Source organism: Orycteropus afer, unplaced genomic scaffold (genome assembly GCF_000298275.1).
Source record: "Orycteropus afer afer isolate SDZICR_OR568_19922 unplaced genomic scaffold, OryAfe1.0 scaffold00193, whole genome shotgun sequence".
Classification (NCBI taxonomy): domain Eukaryota; kingdom Metazoa; phylum Chordata; class Mammalia; order Tubulidentata; family Orycteropodidae; genus Orycteropus; species Orycteropus afer.
The window spans coordinates 3,265,246-3,287,712 of NW_006921780.1; the positions used below are offsets into that span (position 1 = coordinate 3,265,246).

The window sequence follows — 22,467 nt, forward strand, 5'->3', positions numbered from 1 at the left end:
CACAGTTAAGTTTCCCTGGAGGCTCCTCTTCACACCCACCTTCAGAGGGGCTATGTCTCCAAAAACATGTACTTCCTTCTTGGTCCTTCCAGCATCAGGGATTCCTAAGTCCATTTTTGGACCTGCACTTTCAATGCATCTTCAGTAGGGGACATTTGGGACTGTCCTTAGTGAGAGTAGAGTGATGAGTGGGAGATATGGATTGATTTCTTTTTACAACAATCCTTTATGGACTGAAAGACATTTGGCAATTTCTGCCTACTTCTTTCTCCAGGCCAAATCCTAACTTTTTAAAACTTTCCTACAAATTGAGATAATCTTTCTTTTAGGAAAACAATAAAATTAGGAGAGTTAGAGGACTCCCAGACTCTGGTTTAGACAAATGTTTAAACTTAAGGTTTAAAATAGGCACCCAACTGTTTACAGAAAATGAGCTCATCAATGTACTGATGAAGCGGGTAAAGGCAAGAAACAGCTAACAAGTGAAGTGCTACGTAGAAAACAAGGAAAAGCATGGAATCTGAGACAATAAGATTAGTAGGGATGTGGGATTAAAATTTAATTGTGAAAAGGTCTTCAGATATCTTTATGCTTGTGAATACAGTGTAGCATATGTGCTCCCAACAGAAAGCATTTTTAACTGCAACAAAATTCAGTTATTGGATGTGACCACTTTGCTTACTCATCATGTGAGCATATAGTCAAGACTCATTGAGGGTGCAGTTTTAATGTGAACTTCAACAACATTGCAAAAAACAGCATTTCACGGATCTTCAAGACAACTGAGAATCTCAAAGCTGATAACTTTTTTTTTTTTTTTTCAATATCAGGGGTCTGTTACTCTAGTCACTGCCTAAAAGAGAAAGTGGTGATACGGGAGGAAGGTAGTTTCAACTGTATTTCCAATACATGTGGTGTATCCAGATGTATTGAAGTTTTAGACCTCAGAAAATATCTGACATTTAGGCTGCTCTTTCAACCTATCACTTCAAATAGATGTTAAGAAACCCAGTTTCTTTTGTTATCAACAAACCAATAACAATCAATGCCCTTGCTTATGTTTCTCTCCCAGCTGTCCACCTTGTGAGCAGTATCTTCATTCCTCTGACAGTAACCTAATGATAATAGGAGAAGATATAGGAGAACAATGGTTTGTTTGTTCATTTCTATTTAAGAGTCAAGTCAAAGAAATTCTATTCTTTAATGAAGCCTCATCAGCAGATTTTGAAACTTTCTCTGCATAAAGTAGAAATGATATGATCAAATTTTTATGCATCAGGAGAGAAATCCCCAGACTATGAAAAGACATATGTCAAGCTACCAAAGATCCTAAGCAAGAAGTTTTTTGCCAATAGCATGGTTAAGGGCATCCTTAACCTCTTTGTTCCTCAGAGTGTACATGACAGGATTAAGGAGTGGAGTAAAAACTGTATAAGTCACTGATATCAGTTGGTCCTGATCCTTTGTGTTTTCTGATTTGGGTTTGAGGTAGGCAATGGAGGCACAGCCGTAGTGGATAATGACCACTGTGAGGTGGGAGACACAAGTTACAAAAGCCTTCTTCCGGCCCTCAGCAGAAGCAATCTTGAGGATAGCAGAGATGATGAGAATGTATGAAATGAAGACCAAACCCATGGGTACCACAATAACCAGTGAACTGACAATGAAGTTAATTATATCATGTAGAGCAGTGTCATCACAGGACAGTTTCATCACTGGGCGAATGTCACAGAAATAATGAGCCACTTCTCTGTCACAAAAGGGCAGTCTGAACACAAAGGAAATCTGAATTATGGCCACAAGCAGCCCGATACTATAGGTACCCCACACTAGTTGGGCACACACTCTCTTATTCATGATGACTGTGTACCTCAAGGGGTTGCAAATAGCTACATACTGGTCATACCCCATTGCTGTAAGCAGAAAGCAGTTGTTGATGGCCAAAGTGATAAAAAAGAACATCTGGGTGGCGCAGCCAGCCAAGGAAATGGGTTGGCTTGGGCCTATGAGGCTAGAGAGCATGCGTGGTACAATAACTAGTGTATACATGGTTTCTGAATGGATAACATACTAAAGAAAAAGTACATGGGGGTGTGAAGGTGATGATCAATGCTGATGATCACCACAATGATGACATTGCCAGCCAGAGTTAAAAGGTACAAGGCAAAAAATACCACAAAGAGGCTGAGCTTGTGTTCATGGAAGCTGGAGAAACCCTGGAAAACAAACTCACTCACCAATGTGTAGTTTTCTCTCTTCATTGAGTAAATTCCAGATCTGAAAGATGGAGACCTAGGTCAGTCATTGAGAACACTTTAGCACTCGGTGCTCTAAGTAGGAAAACTATAACAGAAAGAGATGATCACGATCTGCAGGTGAATAGACGCCAGATTAATGAAGCTAGCTGTTCGCCTGTAGGTAAAGGAAAAACACAATCAGAAAATGATTTCAAGCGTGGAGAATAGAAACAAAGAGCCTGGGAAAAGCTAGGAACAGGTTTCCTGGTGACTTAGTACACAGATATTAGGGGAAAACTGAGGCTAAAGAACTGAGAAATGTATACCTAAATTTGAAAAGAATTTTCTCACATAGTCCCAGATTTAGTTTACCTAAAACATGTTTGTCAATCCCTGCCATCATTTTGGTCATCTTAAAGATCCCTCTTTCTTGGTTGTTAAACAAGACGGTGTTCTCTGCACCAACCACACATAAGTGTTTGGTTTCTCCCTGTTACACTTGTTTGCAACTTTCATGGACTCTTTTCACAAACTTGAACACCTGCAACTCTAACTATCCCTTGTGCCACCTCTACCTGTTTTTTAAAACAAAACAACAATAAAAACAAGGCATATTCCTCCCTTTCTTTAGTGCTTGATTCCTCTCCTCTTCCTTAGTAAGTCTTCTGATGGCTACATATAACCTATCGATCCAACCCGTATATTGTTAATTCAAGTACTAAATGTTACTCAGTAATTTGTCCTCTTAAATTGTGTGAATTTCTATGCCTTTTCTAGCCTGTGCTTAGATGTAAATTTTCACAAGTAGTCTAATTCACTACTAGACTCTCTCTTTCTATACTTCAGAATTCTAAACTGGGTGTCTTTGTATATCTTTCTGTCTATTCCCTATCTAAGGAGTTATTGGGATCAGAAAGGTCTAATCTTCAAAAAGAGATTAATAATAATAATAATAATTCTTTATACCAACCAAGCACCTTTTAGCTTTGACATGTATTACTTAATATCATAAGAATCTTTCATAGTAATTATTATTCTTATCTTACAGATAAAAAATCTAAAACTCATAGGTTAAGTGGTCTGCCCAAATTAATAAGCAATGAACTAAATATTTTAATTCTAAGACAAGTGTTATTTGTCCTATATTGCAACTGCTTCATAAGCATCATGATCTCCAAAGAGAACAGAAACAAAAAATGTTCTTTTTTTTCCATTTTTATTTAAAAGGATCAATGCATTTTCTTCAATACAGAAATGAGATTGGGAAAACAAATTATATCTGAATTTTTTTAGCATCAAATAAGTAGATGAGACTATCAGTGTGTCTGTGACAACCCACGTGCATTCACTTTCCCTTAATATTTCCACTTCTAATAATTTTATTTTAAGGAAATAATCATATATATATATACATAGATGTATATATATAATGTTACTTATAATAGTGATACTGGAAATAATGTAAATGAATAAGGAAATGATTAATTAAGTTATAACATCAATCTGATGGGAACCGTGCAGCCATTACAAATCTAGAAAGTATTTAATGATATAGGAAAATATTGTACATAGATAATTTTCCTTGGAGATGTAAGGATGGACTAGTGTCTTTCACCACTTTTGTTTATCTAAATTTACTATGTATTACTAAATAAGATAAAACTTGGACCTTATGTAAGTGGGAATTCAATCTTACCTACACTAAAAAGAAAGGAAAAAAAAAGTCTAGGTTATAGAAAAGATTGACTTGAACTTGTGCAAACCTGCAATCCTATACCTCTTTCTTATCTTCATGAAATTTATGACCCCTCAGTATAACAAAGACGTGCTGAGTGTGGTAACACTTGTCGAGCAGAACCATGGTAGTTATGCAAAATGGCTGTCTCCTTCTGTGGAATCCATGTCAAAGGGAAAAGAGACATTTTATAGTAGCTTTTGTTCTTCTGGATTCTAGACCATTAAGCAAAAATCTCTGTTCCTTGCCCCTTAGAAAAATTAAAAATGTCTTCTAGAGAAATGATTATATGCCTAAGCCTGACAATCAATGCTGAGCAAGGGGTTAATCTTGTTCACTTTATGATTCAAGTCTCTCCAATTGATAGTTAACTAGGAAAACTCAAGTATTTGGTAGTTTTAAGTCCTGGGGATATTACCAAATCATAGATCCTTAGAGTTAGGAGGTAATTTTAAAAGCACAGCATTTCTCAGAAATGATCCTTCAAATTGTGCTTCAGTGCTACCAGTCATTGGAAATTCACTATCTTATAAAGTAGCATTAGTCTTTTTTTTTTTTAAAAAAAAAAAGATACCCACCAGCCCAGGTGCTCTGTGGAAGAAAGATGAGGCTATCTGCTTCTGTAAAGATTTATAGCCTTGGAAACCCAATGGAGTTGCTCTGAGTTGGAATCGACTCAATGGCAATGAGAAGTTTACTTAAAAATAAAATTAGGATTTTTAAAGTATAAAAGTAATATGTGTTTATGGGGAAAAAAAAGTCTGTATAAAACGTTATAAGTGGAAATGTTAATTATCTCTACCTCTACTTCACATTCTCTGGCCAAAATAATTCTTTGTATTTTATTTTTTTTATTTCGGTTCAGAAATTTTCTATGTGCAACCATATGTATTTCCATATCTTTTTTCAATTTTGCACAAGTAGATAGACTCCACATACTAATCCAGAGCTAGCTTTTTTTTTCATTTAATATTCTATCTTGAACATTTCTCATAATAGTAATATAGATCTATCTATAGATTAGTACTGGATATCTATCTCTCTACTCCTTTCAATTCCAACAGAGAATACTATTACAATATATAGATGTACTATCATCCATCCCTGTTTTGAACGGTTTTAGTTCTTAGAGAATGCTACTTCGTATTGACTCAGTCTCTATCTCCTTGTAACTCACCACCTTCCACACAATTTCACTTTCTATTTCCTCTTCAACATGGTAGTATTTCCGATATTTGAAGACCATTATCATGTCTCTGCTAAATTTCATGCCTTGAATTTATTACCACAGCAAGATGAGCATGAAGAAATATAATATTAATGGGCATGAAAAGCAATATCACCAACCAAATACTAAAACCATACAGGGAGAATAGTAGGATTTGGGAAACTGTCATATTAATTTACTTCTGCCATCAGCCAATCACTTCTGATATTGGCAGTAGGAAGGAGAAGGAAATATTTCCAGATAGTGAACTTTAACAGGCATTCATGGGGCTGAGTCTATTTGAACGAAGCAGATGGAAAAACCTTGTGTCAGAGAGGCATTTACAAAGGAAAATAAAGCCCCTCCCTATCTCCCAAGTAAGGAGAATCGAGCTGTCTCCAGTGTCAGAGAGAGAACTTCAGATGATTGCTATGTTTCTTGGGTCTGAAAGTGTTGGTTCTTGTGGCAGGGAAACAACCCAGGAGAAAATGCAGTCTCTTAAACTCCAGATTTCAGGAGCTTTGGATACTTATTTTCCCCAAGGAGTAGCCAATCCCTCTGCCATAAGTCTCCAGAGAACTTCCCTTTGAGAATCTTAAAGAGTTAAGAAAGATAGAACCTGAGAGTTGTCTCAAGAGCTTCATTAGGAACTTGGATAACAGTAGCAGAAATGCTTTATCTACTGACTGCTGGGTGTTTCAGAAACTAACACTGCACTGAATATTAGTCAAGTAAACCACATGAATAATGGATAAGTTCATAAAGGGAAGACTCTCAATTTCAGGGCAAACAGAGATTTACAGGGGCCAGGTGTCTACTGTCCAGTCTCAGCTTATAGCAAATGTCCTTAAGTTTCACTGGGTATTCATCTCTAACTTTTCCATTTGGGGAGCTCTGTCTTCCATGAGGGCAGCATACTTCATCAGACCCCTTCCTTATGCTCCCTTTGTTTCCTTCTCTTGTCTTGCTAGATCAGAATGAACAGCAGTAGATGTCTACTTCATTATGTTTAGTTTCTAGCTTTGCACAACTTCTCCATCAAGACTGTCTCTGTACCTAAGGGAGATTTTTCAGAAGTAATTTTAGCTCTTCTCTGTAATTGCCATAAAGATCTTCAACTTAGATTGAGATTTTTCCTTAGAAAATAATCCTATGTTCCCTCTGATTACAAATGTGATATAGGTTCAGTATAGAAATCAAAGAAATTATATATATATATATATATATATATATATACACACACACACACACATATATACATGTATATATATGGTAATATAAATCACCTATAATCTCAAATGAGAATGAATATTATTAACATTTTGGTGAATAATATTCTAATTTGGTGTATACATTCATATGTGTATATGTGCTTACACAAACACACACTATGTTTGTGGCCCTGGAAGGAAGACCAAAGGAGATTCTCTCTTTTTCAGTCAAGTGAGTGGAGTGAAGGGTATCTACTGAGTAGAATTTGATAGCACAAGTAATTTCAGTTTCCTTTTTTATTTGCTTACTTAACTATTATACTGTATGTCCAATTAAATTTATAAGTAAATATTCTTGTAGTTAGAATAGTAGTAGAATTTGAAAGCCATATCTTTCTCATATTTTACGTATTCTAAAGAGGCTGGCAGAACATAAGTCATAAAAGAAAATATGATATAATTACTGTAGGAATTAATTGAAGAGTACGTCGTTAGGTGCTGTTCCTTTTTTTTTTCTTTTTTCTTTTGTTAATATAAATGTAAAGACAAGATTGGTGGCGCCTACAATGACTGTTGTTGTTGTTGTTATGTGCCGTCGAGTCGGCCCCGACTCATAGCGACCCCTCCTTGGGTTTCCGAGGCAGTATCACTATACAATGACTAGAAAATGAAAAATTAAACATAAAGAATTGTCCAGCATGCCTATGGTGCTCTTCAAGAGATAGAGGGTTTTTGTTTTTCTTTGTTTTGTTTTTCTAAAAAATAACTGGTAAGGAAAGGGAAGGAAAATTTATTAGGTTGCAGTATCTTGATGGAAATAATCAATGAGTTAATTACTCATTCATCTCTCCAATATACATTACTGAAGAACTAAGCCTGCCCTGCAGTGTGCTAAGCACCAGCTAAAGAGCAGTGAATCAAACACATAGTCATCGACTTTGATGAGAATGTGATAAAGGGACAGACCAAAATAATAATAATAATAATACTGCAATTTTCATGTGATGCATTCTGTGATAGAGTAAGACCGGAATATGGGAAGAATAAGTAACCTTCTGACATGCATTTGATATATTGATTATTTTTATCTACCAGGAAGCAAATGTCAGATGCAGATGAGTGGTGTGGTTTACTTACCATTAATAAAATAAATTCATTAACATTTTAAGTAATCTTATGAGGTTTACTAACATTTCAGAGACTGACCAGACTCTGAGCATTTATTACTGAAGTTTGGGGCTTGCATGGCTGAGACACAGATTCTGGATCATGGTCGCTGAACAAAGATTTTTCTAATTTACATACTCATCAGGCTGTTCTTGGTTCTTCTCCATCTTGATAACTTTGAAGTATTTGGCACTAACCATTCTCCAGCTTGAAACTGTCTTCAACCTTTACTTTGTGACACAACTGTCTCAGGTGTTCCAACTCAAGAGGGCTTACCAAGTGGGTCCATCCAGCGTATTGTGTGCATCTGTCCATCTCTTTTCTACTCAATTAATCTGGTGGTGATTCAGTGAACTTGAGGTTGTTAAGACAACTTAATAATTGTTATGATTTCAGTATGTGGTTAACTTAAATATCTAGATTAACCATCTAGTCACTATATCATGGCATTCTGATTTAATGATCTGTTTAGCACTTGTTACTATCTGATAGACTTTTGTTCATTACTTTATTGCCTTCCCACATTGGATTGTATAGAACTTAAGGACACCTTGCAGGGATTTAATAAATACTTGCTCAATGAATCAATTTAAAAAGTTGCCTCCAATTTGATCTCTCATCTTTTCTTAGTCATAAGTTTTTAGCTACAAATAAGATAAAAATAAAAAGTCCCATAACTTAGTTCTGGATTTGCAACACATTAGGTATATAAAATCACACACACCATGCTCTGGGGTCAGGTTTCACAATTCCTAAAATGAGGGAATTTAAAATGATTTCCTTTAAGGTATTTTCCTATTTTAAAATCATATTATATATTTTGATACTTTAGGACTTATGATAAAAAATGATTCCGGAAACTGAAAATACCATCTCAGCACCAAGTCACTTCTAACAAATGTCCCACAGTTATCATCAAAACTATCATCCTCCCAGCACTCTGATTTCATCTCTTTTCTTTACTCAGCTTCCACTTTTGTATCTATCATCACCTCCTGTTGATTTTTCTTTTCACCTTTGCCAGCTTTGAGACAGAGTCACGGAAGATGAGGTTAGTATAAATCTTGAACTGTCAACCTGGTTGGCTAGGTTGGGGAATGAAAGACTCATCAACCTGGCAGCAGGAGTCAACACTGCTCTTTGGGGACCACAACAGGACCACATTGTCCAAGTAACTGAGCTATTTTCTTCCAGAACTCTTACAAAGCTAAGTGCCAGAAAATGCATGGATATTACACTTGCAAAGGACCTTAGAGCTCATAGTTCAAAATTTCCACTTCATAAGCACAACTCTTTTGAGAGGATTATCAATTTGTAAGATATAAACATGAAATTGTTTATTTTTCTTCAGTTGCTACTACTATTGTGCTCACATTCTTTTTGGCTAGCTCTCTAAATGACATCTTAGACCATGGCATTGAATTCACTTCATGTTACTGAAACAGTCTCATTTTGGTTATTAAACAAAATTCTGTTCCTTTTTTCCCAAATTTAAATTTATATTCTATTAAAAATTCTCCACAGTATCAACATCTTCTGCACCTTACCCGTCCTCAAGCATAAGGTAGGTTTTAGCTCCAATAGCTTGGTATAGGCTGAGGACTGGGTGGGAATGGTCACACCACCCACATCCTTTTCTCTTCCTGACATTAACCCCTTCTTTTGTGGGGAGGAGAGAACGGAGAACAGATAAGGAAGAACAACTGTTCATGGTGTGGAAGCTGTCAGCTCCTTGATTTGTTATAACTACTATTCCTGAACATGAACACCATCTCATAAATGGAAGTAATCTGGTGATGTCTTCTTTTCAGTTATTGTAACCATTTGTCTAGCGTTATCTGATTGTTGTTCCCATTTATTAATCATTTCATCATGGACACTCTCATGGGAGTACCTTTGTGGGTTCTTCAGAGGAACCTATGTCCTGGACATCTGCACAGCTCCATGGATGGCTTATCCATCTAATATTTAATCTAGTTTTGATTACCTCAACCTTCAATCCAGGCATTCCACTCTACTGTGTCTTGTTATTTGAGTGTCCATCATGCAAGGAGTGGTCCTTTTTTTTGGAGGGGGGGGGTTTGGTAATAAGCAAGATGGGATAAGAAATCCTGGTGGTGTAATAGTTAAGTTCTTGGCTGCTAACTGATGTTGGTTGTTCAACCTCATGCAGCAACACCATGGGAGAAAGACCTGGTAATACCCTCCTGTAAAGATTGTAGCCTTTAAAACCCTATGGGGGAAGTTCTACTCTGTCATGAAGGGTCTTTCTGAGTCAAAAATTGATTCAATGTCACCCAACAATGACAACAATCCATGGACACTTGTTTAGTCTGGCCACATAAAATAATGACATTGTAGATTAACTCTCAGAACCTCCTTCCTCAGCTGCATCACCTCTTACCTGCTTTTTCCTACAAGTTCTAGCAGGGTTATATGTTCTGCCAGTATACCTCATAAACTCTAAGGGTAGATACAAACACAAATTCTCAGTTTAGTAGAGGTGGAGCAAATGTTCCAATCAAATGTTGTCGGAAAAGTTTTGGAATATTGAGTTGACAGCCCTCCTTCCCCACGTTTACAAGCCTGTCTACTCACATGTCCAAGCTTCAAATCCTAGTTATTCTATTAACTAGTTGTAAGGTCTTGGGCTAATAATTTAACCTCTCTGGGTCTCATGAGAAACAAGGATGCTAACAGAACTTACTTCATAGGGTTCTTGTTGTTGTTAGGTGTCATTAAGTCATCTCCTACTCACAGTGACCCTATGCACAGAAGAACGAAACACTGCCTGATCCTGCCCCATCTCTGCAATCCCTGCTATACCGAGCCCATTGCCACAGCCACTATGTCAATCCATCTCATTGAGGGTGTTCCCCTCCTTCGTGGACCCTCCACCTTACCAAGCATGACATCCTTCTCCAGAGAATGGTCCCTTCTCTTAATATGACCAAAGTAGGTGAAACATCAGACATTGGCCATTCTCACTTCCAAGGAGCATTCTGGCTGCACTTCCACCAGGACAGATTTGTTAGTTCTTTTAGCAGTCCATGGTAATCCCAGCATTCTTCACCAGCACCACAACTCAAAAGCATCAATTCTTCTTCTGTCTTGCTTATTCATTGTCCAGCTCTCACATGCATATGAGGTGATTGAAAATATCATGGCTTGTGCCAGGTGCACCCTAGTCTTCAAGGAGATATCTTTGATCTTCAGCACTTGAAAGAGGTCCTTTGCAGCCAACATGCCCAGTGCTATATGTTCTGGCTGTTGCTTCCATTTGCGTCCATTGCAGAACCAAGCAATGTGAAGTCTTTGACAACTTCAGTCTTTTCTCCATTTATCATGATGCTGCTATTTATAGGTCCAGTTGTGAGGATTCCTGTTTTCTTTATATTGAGATGTAATCCATACTTCAAACTGTATTCTTCAATCTTCATCAGTAAGTGCTTCAACTCATCCTCACTTTCAACAAGCAAAGTTGTGTCATCAGATATCGCAGGTTGTTAATGATTCTTCCTCCAACCTTAATGCCATGTTCTTCTTCATATAGTCCAGCTTCTTGGATTATTTGCTCAGCATATAGATTGAATAAGTATGGTGAAAGGACACAACCCTGATGCTCTCCCTTCTTGACTCTAAACCATGCAGTGTCCCCTTGTTCCATTTGAACAATAGCCTCCTAGTCTATGTACAGATTCCTTATGAGTACAATTAAGTGTTCTGAATTCCCATTCTGCTCAATGTTATCCACAATTTGTTACGATCCACACAATCAAATGATCTTCCATAGTCAATAAAACATAAGTAAACATCTTTCTGGAATTCTTTGCTGTGACCCAAGATTCATCTGACATCAGCAATGATATCCTTTGTTCCACACCCTCTTCTGAATCAGACTTGCACCTCTGGAAGTTCTCTGTCAATATACTGCTGCAACCATTTTTGAAGTATCTTCAGTAAGATTTTACTTGTGTGCCATATTAATGATATTGTTCAATAATTCCACATTCTGTGGGATCACCTTTCTTTGGACTGGGTACAAATATGGATCTCTTCCACTCAGTTGGCCAGGTAGCTGTCTTCCGAATCTCTTGGCATAACCGAGTGAGTGCCTCCTGTGGGGCGTCTGTTTGTTGAAACATTTCATTGGGTATTCCATCAATTCCTGGAGCCTTGTTCCTCAACAATTCCTTCAGTGCAGATTTGACTTCTTCCTTCAATACCATTGGTTCTCGATCATATGCCACTTCCTGAAACGGATGAAGTTTGACCAGTTCTTTTTGGTACAGTGACTCTGCGTATTACTTCCATCTTCGTTTGATGCTTCCTGCATCATTTAATATTGTGCCCATAGAATCTTTCAATATTGCAACTTGAAGCTTAAATTTTTTCCTCAGTTCTTATGAAATAGGGTTCTTATGAGATTCAAATAAGATAATCCACAGTGCCTGATATAGAGTAAATGCTAAATAAATGTTAACAATAATTATTTTTGTGGCTATTCATTATTTTTAAGACCTCTGGTAGCATAGTGCTAAGGCATTTGACTACTAATCAGAAGGCTAGTGGTTCAAACCCACCAGCCACTCCTTGGAAGGAAGGTTGGGCGATCTATTTCTGTAGTCATACTGCCTCAGAAACCCAAGAAGGAGTCACTATGAGTCAGATCCAACTTGACGGCTGTGAGTTTGGTTTTTTAGATTCATTATTTTTATTGAAACACACCTCTGCTGCTTCTTTATTATTTCTGCCTGTGGAAACCAATTTTTCACAACTTCAAATGAGGTTAGGAGGAAATCTCTTTTTTTGCTTCCTTGTATCCTACATAATATTCATCATATTCTTGTGCAGATGACCAAAAACAAAACAAACCTGTTGCCATCTAGTCGATTCTGACCCATGGCTCTTCCGTGTGTTACAGAGTAGAACTCCATAGAGTTTTCTTGTTTATAATCTTTACAGGAGAAATGTGTCAGGTTTTTCTTCCACAGAGCTGCTGGGTGAATTTGAACTTACAAACTTTAGGTTAGCAGTTGAGCACAAACTGCTTGTGCCACCTAAGGACATATCGTGCACAAAGTAGCTGTTTAACAAGTCAAGTAATATACCATAATTTCTTTGATAGAATGTATGCTTATTCTGAAATAAGACAGCCTATATTCTATTGGTATATTGAGGAATAATGAGAATATAATGTGGAAGGTAGTTTCTACAGGATTTTTCTTAGCATGTGAATGTTTTGCACTGCCAAGGAAGAGCAGCTGAACACAAATGTTACTAACTCAGTGGAACACAGCAAGAAATAGAGTACCTACCATAATGACCATTCACTTCAAGGCTTTCTTTCTAACTCTGTCATAACATGAGTTTGTGTTGGAAGTACTTATTCTATGGTCCTCCCTGGGTTTTGTGCATATTTTCCTTGTAACCTCCTTCCATAGAACTACCATTATCTTTAAAAAATATTAAGTCCTACATCTAATGGTAGGATCTCTGGTGGCGTAGTGCCTAAGGCATGTGACTGCTAACCAGAGGGCTGGTGGTTCAAACCCACCAGCCACTCCTCCGAAGGAAGGTGGGCAATCTACTTCCATAGTGATACTGCCTTGGACACACAGTGAGCGGTCGCTATGAGTTGGATCCAAGTCCACAGCAGTGAGTTTGGTTTTGGTTTATATCTAATGTTTGGGATCTCCATTGGTGCAGTGTCTAAGGCATTTGACTGCTAACCAGAAGGCTGGCAGTTCAAACCCACCAGCCACTTGGAATACTGGGCAATCTACTTCCATAGAGATACTGCCTTGGATACTCACGGAGAGGTTGCTATGAGTAGGGACTGACTCAACAGCATTGAGTTTTGATTTGTTTGGTTTTCATATCGAATGTTGGTTGTACTTAACAAGAATTTAATGTCTTTTTAATCGGAAGGAAGTTTGGGCAATCTACTTCTGTAATGATATCACCTCAGAAACCCAAGGAGGGGTCGCTATGAATTGGGTCCTAGTCGATGGTGTATAACAACAACAACATCTTTATAGCTGTTTAATTAATTTAATAAAAGTGTTAGTGTTTTTGTCAGTTTCTTCCATACTAATGAATCTACCACAACTTTTGCCCGCCAAGATTTGTTATTTTCAGTGTTTTGCAGAATGCAAAGTTCTTTTTTTAAATAAATAAATAAATGCATACAACATATCATAGCAGAAACACCTGTGTTATGTTCAATAAATATTTATTGAATTGAAAGAGCGAAAATCATTTCTCCCTTCTTGCCTACTCAAGGACTTAATTCCTTCAGTTATCTGTTTTCCTTCCCTTATTCTCTGTCTCTGCTACTGAATTATTCCCATCAGCTAACAGATATTATTTAGCTTCTCACATAAAAATTAGAATATTCCCTTGATCCTATATTTTCCTCCACCACGATCCCATAGAGAAACTTCGCAGAAAGTTGTCTATCCATCTCTACTACTTTGCTTCTTACTCATTTCTCAGTCCGCTTCAATCTGTTTCCAAGCCTATCACCCACGGAAAGTGCTCTTGTTAAAATTCCAAACACTTCAGTACATCTAGATCCAAACAATAATTTTATTTTTCTGACCTTTTAGCAAGATTCAGTATAGTTAGACATTCCCTCAAAAATTGTACTCTCTTCTTGATTTTAGTGATACCGTTCCATTTCCTGAAATTTTTCTATCTTACTAGCTATTGCCTCTTGTGTCTTTTATAGCTTCTCCTGTTCTTCTCATCCTCTAGATGCTGGGATTCTCAGGACTCTGTCCCAAGCCCTTTCCTTTTCTCTAATTACAGGCAAACCTTGTTTTATTACACTAGGAAGACACTGTATTTTTTACATTTTTAATGTTTGCATCAAACCTGTGTCAAGTAAGTCTATCAGTGTCACTTTTCCAACAGTATGTGTTCACTTCGTTTCTCTGTGTCACATTTTGGTAAGTTTCACAATATTTCAGACTTTTTCATAATGTTATTTCACACTTAATAGACTACTCATCAACATCCAGTCAATTACAACTCACAGTGACCCCCTTTGGGTTTTCAAGGCAGTAAATCTTTGTGGAAGTAGACTGCCCCTTCTCACTTCCATAGAATTGCTGGTGGGTTTGAGCTGCATACCTTTTGTTTAGCAGTCAAGTGCTTTAGGCACTGTGCCTAAAGTATAAAAACTCACTGCCATCGAGCCAGATCCAACTCATAGTCGACCCCTCCTTTGGTTTCTGAGGTGATATCACTGTGAAAGTAGATTGCTCAATCTCCTTCGGAGAAGTGGCTGGTGGGTTTGAACAGCCAGCCTTCTGGTTAGCAGTCAAATGCCTTAGGCAATATGACACCAGTGTAAGCATAACTTTTACATGCACTGGAAAACCAAAACAATTATGTGGCTCACTTTATTGTGATACTAACTTTATTGCAGTGGTTTGGAACCAAACCCATCATATCTCCAAGATATGCCTGTACATTTTCTCTTTGGCTGACATTATATTATTCCAAAGTTTTTAAACATATACAAACAACTCTCAAATTTATATCTTCTAGTTCACACATTTCCTCTGGTCTCCCAACACTTGTAACTGGTATTTAACATAAATACATAGACATCAAAAAGATACTTCAAATTAAAACATCTCCAAACTAGAACATTTGATTTCCTCCCCCTAAATCTGGTATTTTCCTCTGTCTTCACAATGTCATGAATGATACCAATATCTTCCCAGTTATTAAAGCCAGACATTTAGGAAACATATTTTATGTCTACCTTACCCTCCAATAAGCAGCTCTAGTGGCATAGTAGTTAAAGTATTCAGTTGCTAACCAAAAGTTTGGCAGTTTGAACCCATCAACTGCTCTGTGGGAGAAAGATGAGATAGTCTGCTTCTTTAAAGATTTGCCACCTTGGAGACCCGATAGGCCAGTTCTACGTTGCCCAGAAGAGCTGCTATGAGCTGGAATCACTCTATAGCAGTTATTTTGGTTTAGTTATTCTTTAAACTGTCAGTGAGTTTTGGTGATTTCATCTATAATGTATATTACAACCTCATTTACTTCTCTCTTTTTCCATTGCCATCTCCGTAATCCAATCTGTCACTGTATTTTATGGAGCTACTGAAAATACCTCAGCCATCTCTCAATCTTTTCCACTAAAAAAAACCAAAAAACAAACAAACAAAAAAAAACGCTTTTTACCCCTTAACAAATATGACCTAATTCTAACATAACATTAAAAATAATTATAAAATACCTTAAAATGTGTGTGTATTCCCTTGCTTTTCATTACCTTTTAATAAAATAGTGACACTTTAACATGTTTTCAGAGCCCCTCACAATCTACACTCTATTTACGTTTCCAATCTCTTTTTACATCATTTATTCCTCATAATGCTTCAGTGCTACTGGTCTTCTCTTAACTCCTAGAATTCTCCAAACTCTTTCAAGTTATGAGAGCTTTGAATTTCCTCTTTGCACTGCTTGAAATACTCTTGCCTCAGATTTTTGCTGTTTATTCTTCTCATGCTTTAAGTTCCTGCTTAAGTGTAATTTTGTTAAAAGTCTTACCTTAACCACTCTTCATAACATCACTTACCCTTGTTGTTCTGTATACCAATATTATTTACTTTTTCCAAATTTTAATCACAAACTCACTGTGCATTTTATTTGTTTACTTGTTTATTGTCTATTCTCCAATAGAATGTTTATTCTATAAGGGAACAGATCTTGTCTATTTCTCTTTTGCATCTCTAGCAACATACTTCTTGGCACATAAAAATTGAACAAATATAGAGAAGGACTTCCCACCAGCCACTCCTCGGAAGGAAGATGGGGTAATCTACTTCCATAGTGATACTGCCTCGGAAACCCAAGGAGGGGTTGCTATGAGTTGGGCCCGACTTGACAGCACATAACAACAACAACAACAACAAGAGAAGGACTTCTGGCAAGATGATTGAATAGGCAGACAAACTACCCAGATCTTCTACAACAAAGAAATGAGAATGAGAAACAAAATGAAACAGATAGAGATGACCATCCTGGGACCCTGAGCTTTGAAATAAAGGATAAAGAAGTGGATTAAATACCAACTAGTAGAAAAACTGAATGAAAAGATCAAATAAGTAGACAAACTAGCCTGGCAGCATGGTCATTTTGAATATTTGCAAGGGGCATTCCAATTGGAGCAGCAATCTGATGGATTTTGCATGCTGAGGATTGCACAGACACCCACATTGGTGACGGGTGAACAGAACAGAAACTGTGATAATCCCCCTGTTCCCCTTGCACCCTACAACCTCCCAGTGAACAGAGGTATGACCTTGCTCCATCCTCACCCACCTTCTGGGCCAGCAGCAATTTCATTCTGGATCAGGCATCCTGCTTCCAACTGCCTTCTGACCAGCCAGGAACTGGGTCCAGGACCAAGTACCCTGCTCACAACTGCCTTTTGGGCTAGTAGAAACTTTTCTGGGACCACGTGGCCTACACCCAGCCACCTCTTGAGATGTCAGGAGCTTCTTCTGGAAACAGGGGTTCAGATACCTTTTGGGCTGGCAAGAACTTTTCTGGGACCGGGTGGCCTACACCCAGCTGCCTCTTGAGATGGCAGGAACTTCTTCTGGGAACAGGGGCTCTGTGTCATATGACTTTTGGCTTGCAGGAACTTTTCCAGGTCCAAGCACCCTGCCTCAGATATCTTCAGGGCCAGCAAGAACTCTATCTAATCAGAAGCTCTGCCAACAGCTGTTTTCTGGGTAGGCAGAAACTAGTTTCAGGATCAGGTGTCCTGCTTGCAGCTGCCTTTCAGACCATCAGAAACATTTTCTGGGACCATGCAGCCTACACCCAGCCATCTTTTGGGCCAGCAGGAACTTCTTCAGGGACCAAGTGCCTTACAACCAGCTACCTCTTGAGACAGTGGGACCTTCTTCTGGAAACAAGGACCCTGTGCCTAACTGCCTTTAGGGATTGCTGTTGTTGTTATGTGCTCTCCAGTCAGCTCTGACTCATAGCCACCACCAGCACAACAGAATGAAGCACTGATCAGTCGTGAACCATTCTCAGATGGTGAGTGCCTAACTGCTGCCAAACCAGTGAACAGAGCAGCATACCAATTCTGCTCACTTGGATATTTCAAAACAAAATAAAACAAAAAGAAAACCTGGGCAAATCACACCAACAGATAGTCACCAATTAATTCAAATACAATGATAATACAATGTCTTGTAGACAACTGACAATCCCGTTTCATAGAGAGAAGCAAGATAAAGTAGTACAAAAAAGAAACTAAGATATAAAGCCAAACGAACTACCTAAGGAAGAAGTGGCATTGGAACTACCTAATCAGGAATTCAAAAGATATATATTTAGGTACCTTCAATGGACTGAGAAAGAGATCAAGGAAAACACTAAAAAAATCAAAGAACATACTGGCAAAACACTGGAAGAATCCAGGAATACAATACAAGAACAAACTGACAAAATAAATGAAATATTAGAAACATAAAAAAACAGCAAGCAGGAATCTGGAAGATTAATACTAAGATTTCAGAAATAAATATCATATTGGAAGGGCAAAGGAGTAGAAATGAACCAAAGGAAGACAGAATTAGTGAGATTAAAGACAAAGTTCTCAATACTGCTTTGTTAAGGAAACAATTAGAAAAAAAGATGAAAAAAAAAAAAAATTAAGAGATCCTAAGATTTATTTGGGGCATCATCAAAAGGAATAACTTACATTTGATTGGAGTTCCAGAACAGGAAGAGACACATAAAACTAAAAAGAAAATTGAAGATTTGTTGGAAGAGAATTTACCAATTATGATGAAAGATACGCATTCAAGAAGTTCAATAAACCCCAAACAGGATAGACCCCCAAAGAAATAATCAAATGTTCCAAAATCAAATACAAAGAAAGAATCCTGAAGGCAGTTCAGGAAAAATGAAAAGTTACCTACAAAGGCAACCAATGAAACTAAGCTCCAGTTTCTTGGCAAAAACCATGCAGGGAAGAAGGTAATGGGATGATATATATATATAACCATAAAAGGAAAACGTTACAAACCAAGAATTATATACCCAGCATTATTGTCCCTCAAATATGTAGGCAAAAGTAGGATATTTCTAGATAAAAAGAAATAAAAGGATATGTCAAAAGCAGACCAACCTAAAAATCAAAGTTTGGAAAAAAAAAAAAAAAAAAATCAAGCAAATGGCAACAAAAAAAGAGCCGGAGTGGTAATATCAATTTCTGATAGACTTTAAGATAAAAGCCACCATAAATGACAAGGAAAGACATTATGTAATGATTAAAGGGTCAATTGAACAAGAGGCTATAACCATAATAAACATCTATGCACCCAATGAAAGAGCCCCAAAATACATAAATCAAACTTGAATAGAATTGAAAAAACATAGACAACTCCTGAATAATAGTAGAAGACTTTAATACACCACTATCAATGAAGGATAGAAGTAGAAAGGAACTCAACAAAGACACAAAGAACTAGGCAATACAATCAACCAACTTGACCTTATAGACATACACAGAACACTTCACCCAGCAACAGCACAATATACATTCTTTTCCAGTGCACATGGAACATTCTCCAAAACAAATGACACATGATGCAACAAAGCAAGCCTTAACTACTTTAAAAACATCACAATACTGCAAAGCATCTTCTCAGATCACAATGCTGTAAATTAGAAATCTGTAATAGGAAAATCAATGGAAAAAGAGCAAGCACACGAAAACTGAGTAACACCCTCCTTAAACACTACAGGATAATAGAAGAAATAAAAAAGAGAATTAAAAAATTCCTTGAATCCAATGAGAATGAAAACACAACATACTAAAATCTTTGGGACATAGTAAAAGGAGTGCTCAGAGAGTGATTTATAGCTATAAATACATATATCAAAACAGAAGAGCCAAAATTGACACATTTACTCAACATCTCCAATAATTAGAAAAGGAGCTCCCAAATAAGACTATAGTCACCAGAATAAAAGAAATAATAAAGATATGAGCAGAAATAAATGTAAATTAAACTCTAGATAGAATCAACAAGACTAGAAGTTTGTTCTTTGAGAAGATTAATGAATTGAGAAATCACTGGCAAATTTAAAAAAGGAAAATCAGTAGAAGATGAAAATATCACAAATAAGAAATGAAATGGGCAATGTCACATCAAAACAAACCAAAATTTAAAAAAAGAAATAAAGAAAATATCAGGACACTATTGTAGTATTGTAGTCCAACAAATTTTAAAACTCAGAAGAAATGGACAGATTTATACACAGCAACACACTACTTACGTAAATTAACACAGATGGAAGTAGGAAATTTGAACAGACAATAACAAAAGAAGAAATCAAACTGGCCATAAAAGGCCTAACAACAAAAACAAGTCCTGGCTCATACAGCTTCACTGGTGAATTCTACCAAATACTCAGAGAACAGCTGACAGAAATTCTTCTCAAACTACTCCAGAATATTGGAATGGAGAGAATACTCTTGGATTCACTTTATGAAATAAAGTGAATTCCTGATACCAAAGTCAGGCAAAGACACCATTAAAAAAGATAATTAGAAACCAACATCCTTCATGAACACTGATGCAAAAATTCTCAACAAGATACTAGCCAAAGACTCCAAAAATGTATCAAAAAATAAATAAAAAGTAAAAAATTATGACCAAATGGGATTCATTCCAGGTATGCAAGGATGGTTCAACACTAGAAAAACAATCAATGTAATTCAAGACATAAATAAAACTAAGGAAAAAAATCACATGATCATATCAATCAATACAGAAAAGGCATTTGACAAAATCCAACACCCATTCCTGTACAAAACTCTCAGCAAAATAGGAATAGAAGGGAAATTCCTCAACATAATTAGGCATATATATGCAAAACCAATGACCAACATTATTCTTAATAGAGAGAGAGACCGAAATAATCCCCTTTATGAATGGGTACCAGATAAAGATGCTCTTTATCACCACTCCTATTTGATATTGTATTGGAAATCTGAGCCAAAGCAATAAGGCAAGGAAGGGAAATAAAGGTATCTAAATTGGCAAAGAAGAAGTAAAATTATCTCTATTTGCAGGTGATATGATTTTGTTGTTTTTGTTGTTAGGTCCCATTGAGTCAGTTCTGACTCATAGTGACCCCATGTACAACAGAACAAACCTTGCTGGATCCCCGCCCCAACTTCACAATCCTTGCTATGCCTGAACCCATCGTTGCAGCCACTGTTTCAATCTATCTCACTGAGGGCCTTTCCCTTTTTTGCTGACCCTCTACTTTTTTATTCTTTTTTCTTTTCTATCCCCAACAGTAAAAAACTGTCCTCCCCTCTCCCCCACGTGAATACCCCCTCCCAGTGCCCTTCTCATCCATGAGTTCCTGTCTCTAGCTTTCCCTCTATGTGAGCGCTATCTTTCTGATGTCTCACAGCTGATCGAGCCAAGAAATGCATCTCCCTAGAGTAGGTGGGTGCATCAACCTGGGGTAGGTGTTACCCTAACCCTGTCTTTTCTTGCTTCTATAACCTATGTGGCTAATTTTGTAACACAAGTGCTACAGCCAAATCTATTTAGTGTCTTAAGCCAAATCTATCGTTGGTCTAGGGTATATTCCTGTTCTCCCATCCCCACCTGCTCTTCTCACCTGTCTATGCATTAATCCACAGCCTGGTATTTTGTGTTAGTGATACTGCAGTGTTGTATATGTGATATTTGCCTCAGTAGTCTATATGTTTTGTGTACATTTCAGTGTCTTTCCTTTCCCCGGTGTCACCATGCTGGTCATAAACTCTTTCCATACCATTCCTCCCCTCACCCAAATTGACATGTGACCCCCCAAATAATCCAAGATTTTCTCTCTTCTTCCCTCCCATCCCCAGTAACCAACAAAGTGAGTTTTCCTCCCTGAATAAACTTTCCTTGACTTTTTACAATAGTGGGTTCATACAATATTTGTACTTCTTTTTGCCTCTTATGCATGTGAAAGCTGAGCAATGAATAAGGAATACTGAAGAAGAGTTGATGCTTTTGAGTTGTGGTGTTGGAGAAGAATGCTAAGAGTACCATGGACTGCTAAAAGAACTAGCATATCTGTCCTGCAAGAAGTGCAGCCAGAATGCTCCTTGGAGGTGAGAATGGCCAAACTTAGTCTCATCTACCTTGGTCATATTATCAGGAGGAACCATTCCCCAGAAAAGAATATCATGCTTGGCAAAGTGGAGGGCCAGCGAAGAAGTGGAAGGGCCTCAACAAGATGGATTGACACAGTGGCTGCAACCATGGTCTCAAGTATGGCAAGGACTGTAAGTATGCCAAGGACTGTGAGGCTGGCACAGGATTGGGCAGTGTTTCATTCTGCTGTGCATAGGGTCTCTATGAGCTGGAGATGACTTGATAGCACCTAACAACAACAACTTGGATTTTCTATGTATAGAATCATGTCATCTGTGGATAAAGATAGCTTTACTTCTTTGCCAATATGGATGCCATTTATTTCTCTTTCTTGCCTTATTGCTTTGGCTAGGACTTCCAATACAATGTTGAATGGAAGTAGTGATAGAGGTTATCCTTGTCTGGTTCCCATTTGCAAGGGAAATTCCTTTGAGTCTTTCTCCACTAACAATAATATTGGGTGTTGGTTTTGCATATATGTTCTTTATTATGTTGAGGATTTTCCCTATTTTGCTGAGAGTTTTGTACAGGAAATGGTGTTAGATTTTATCAAATGCCTCTTCTGTATTCATTGATATGATATTTTTCCTTTCTTTTGTTTTGTATATGAGGTGGATTACATTGTTTATTTTTCTGATGTTGAACCATCCTTGCATGTTTGATATGAATCACACTTGGTAATGATGTATTT

At 37.3% G+C, this 22,467-nt stretch overlaps 1 protein-coding gene across 1 annotated transcript in view; it reads right to left on the bottom strand.

The window, feature by feature from the left end:
- Positions 1-1,329: 1,329 nt before the first annotated feature.
- The window catches only part of LOC103202843 (olfactory receptor 10J1-like), a 64,335-nt gene continuing 43,197 nt past the window's right edge, over positions 1,330-22,467 (bottom strand). Inside the window, 3 exon segments of the mRNA XM_007947780.2 lie at positions 1,330-2,060; positions 2,063-2,255; positions 17,942-17,951. Coding sequence (XP_007945971.2) covers positions 1,330-2,060; positions 2,063-2,255; positions 17,942-17,951 — 934 coding nt within the window.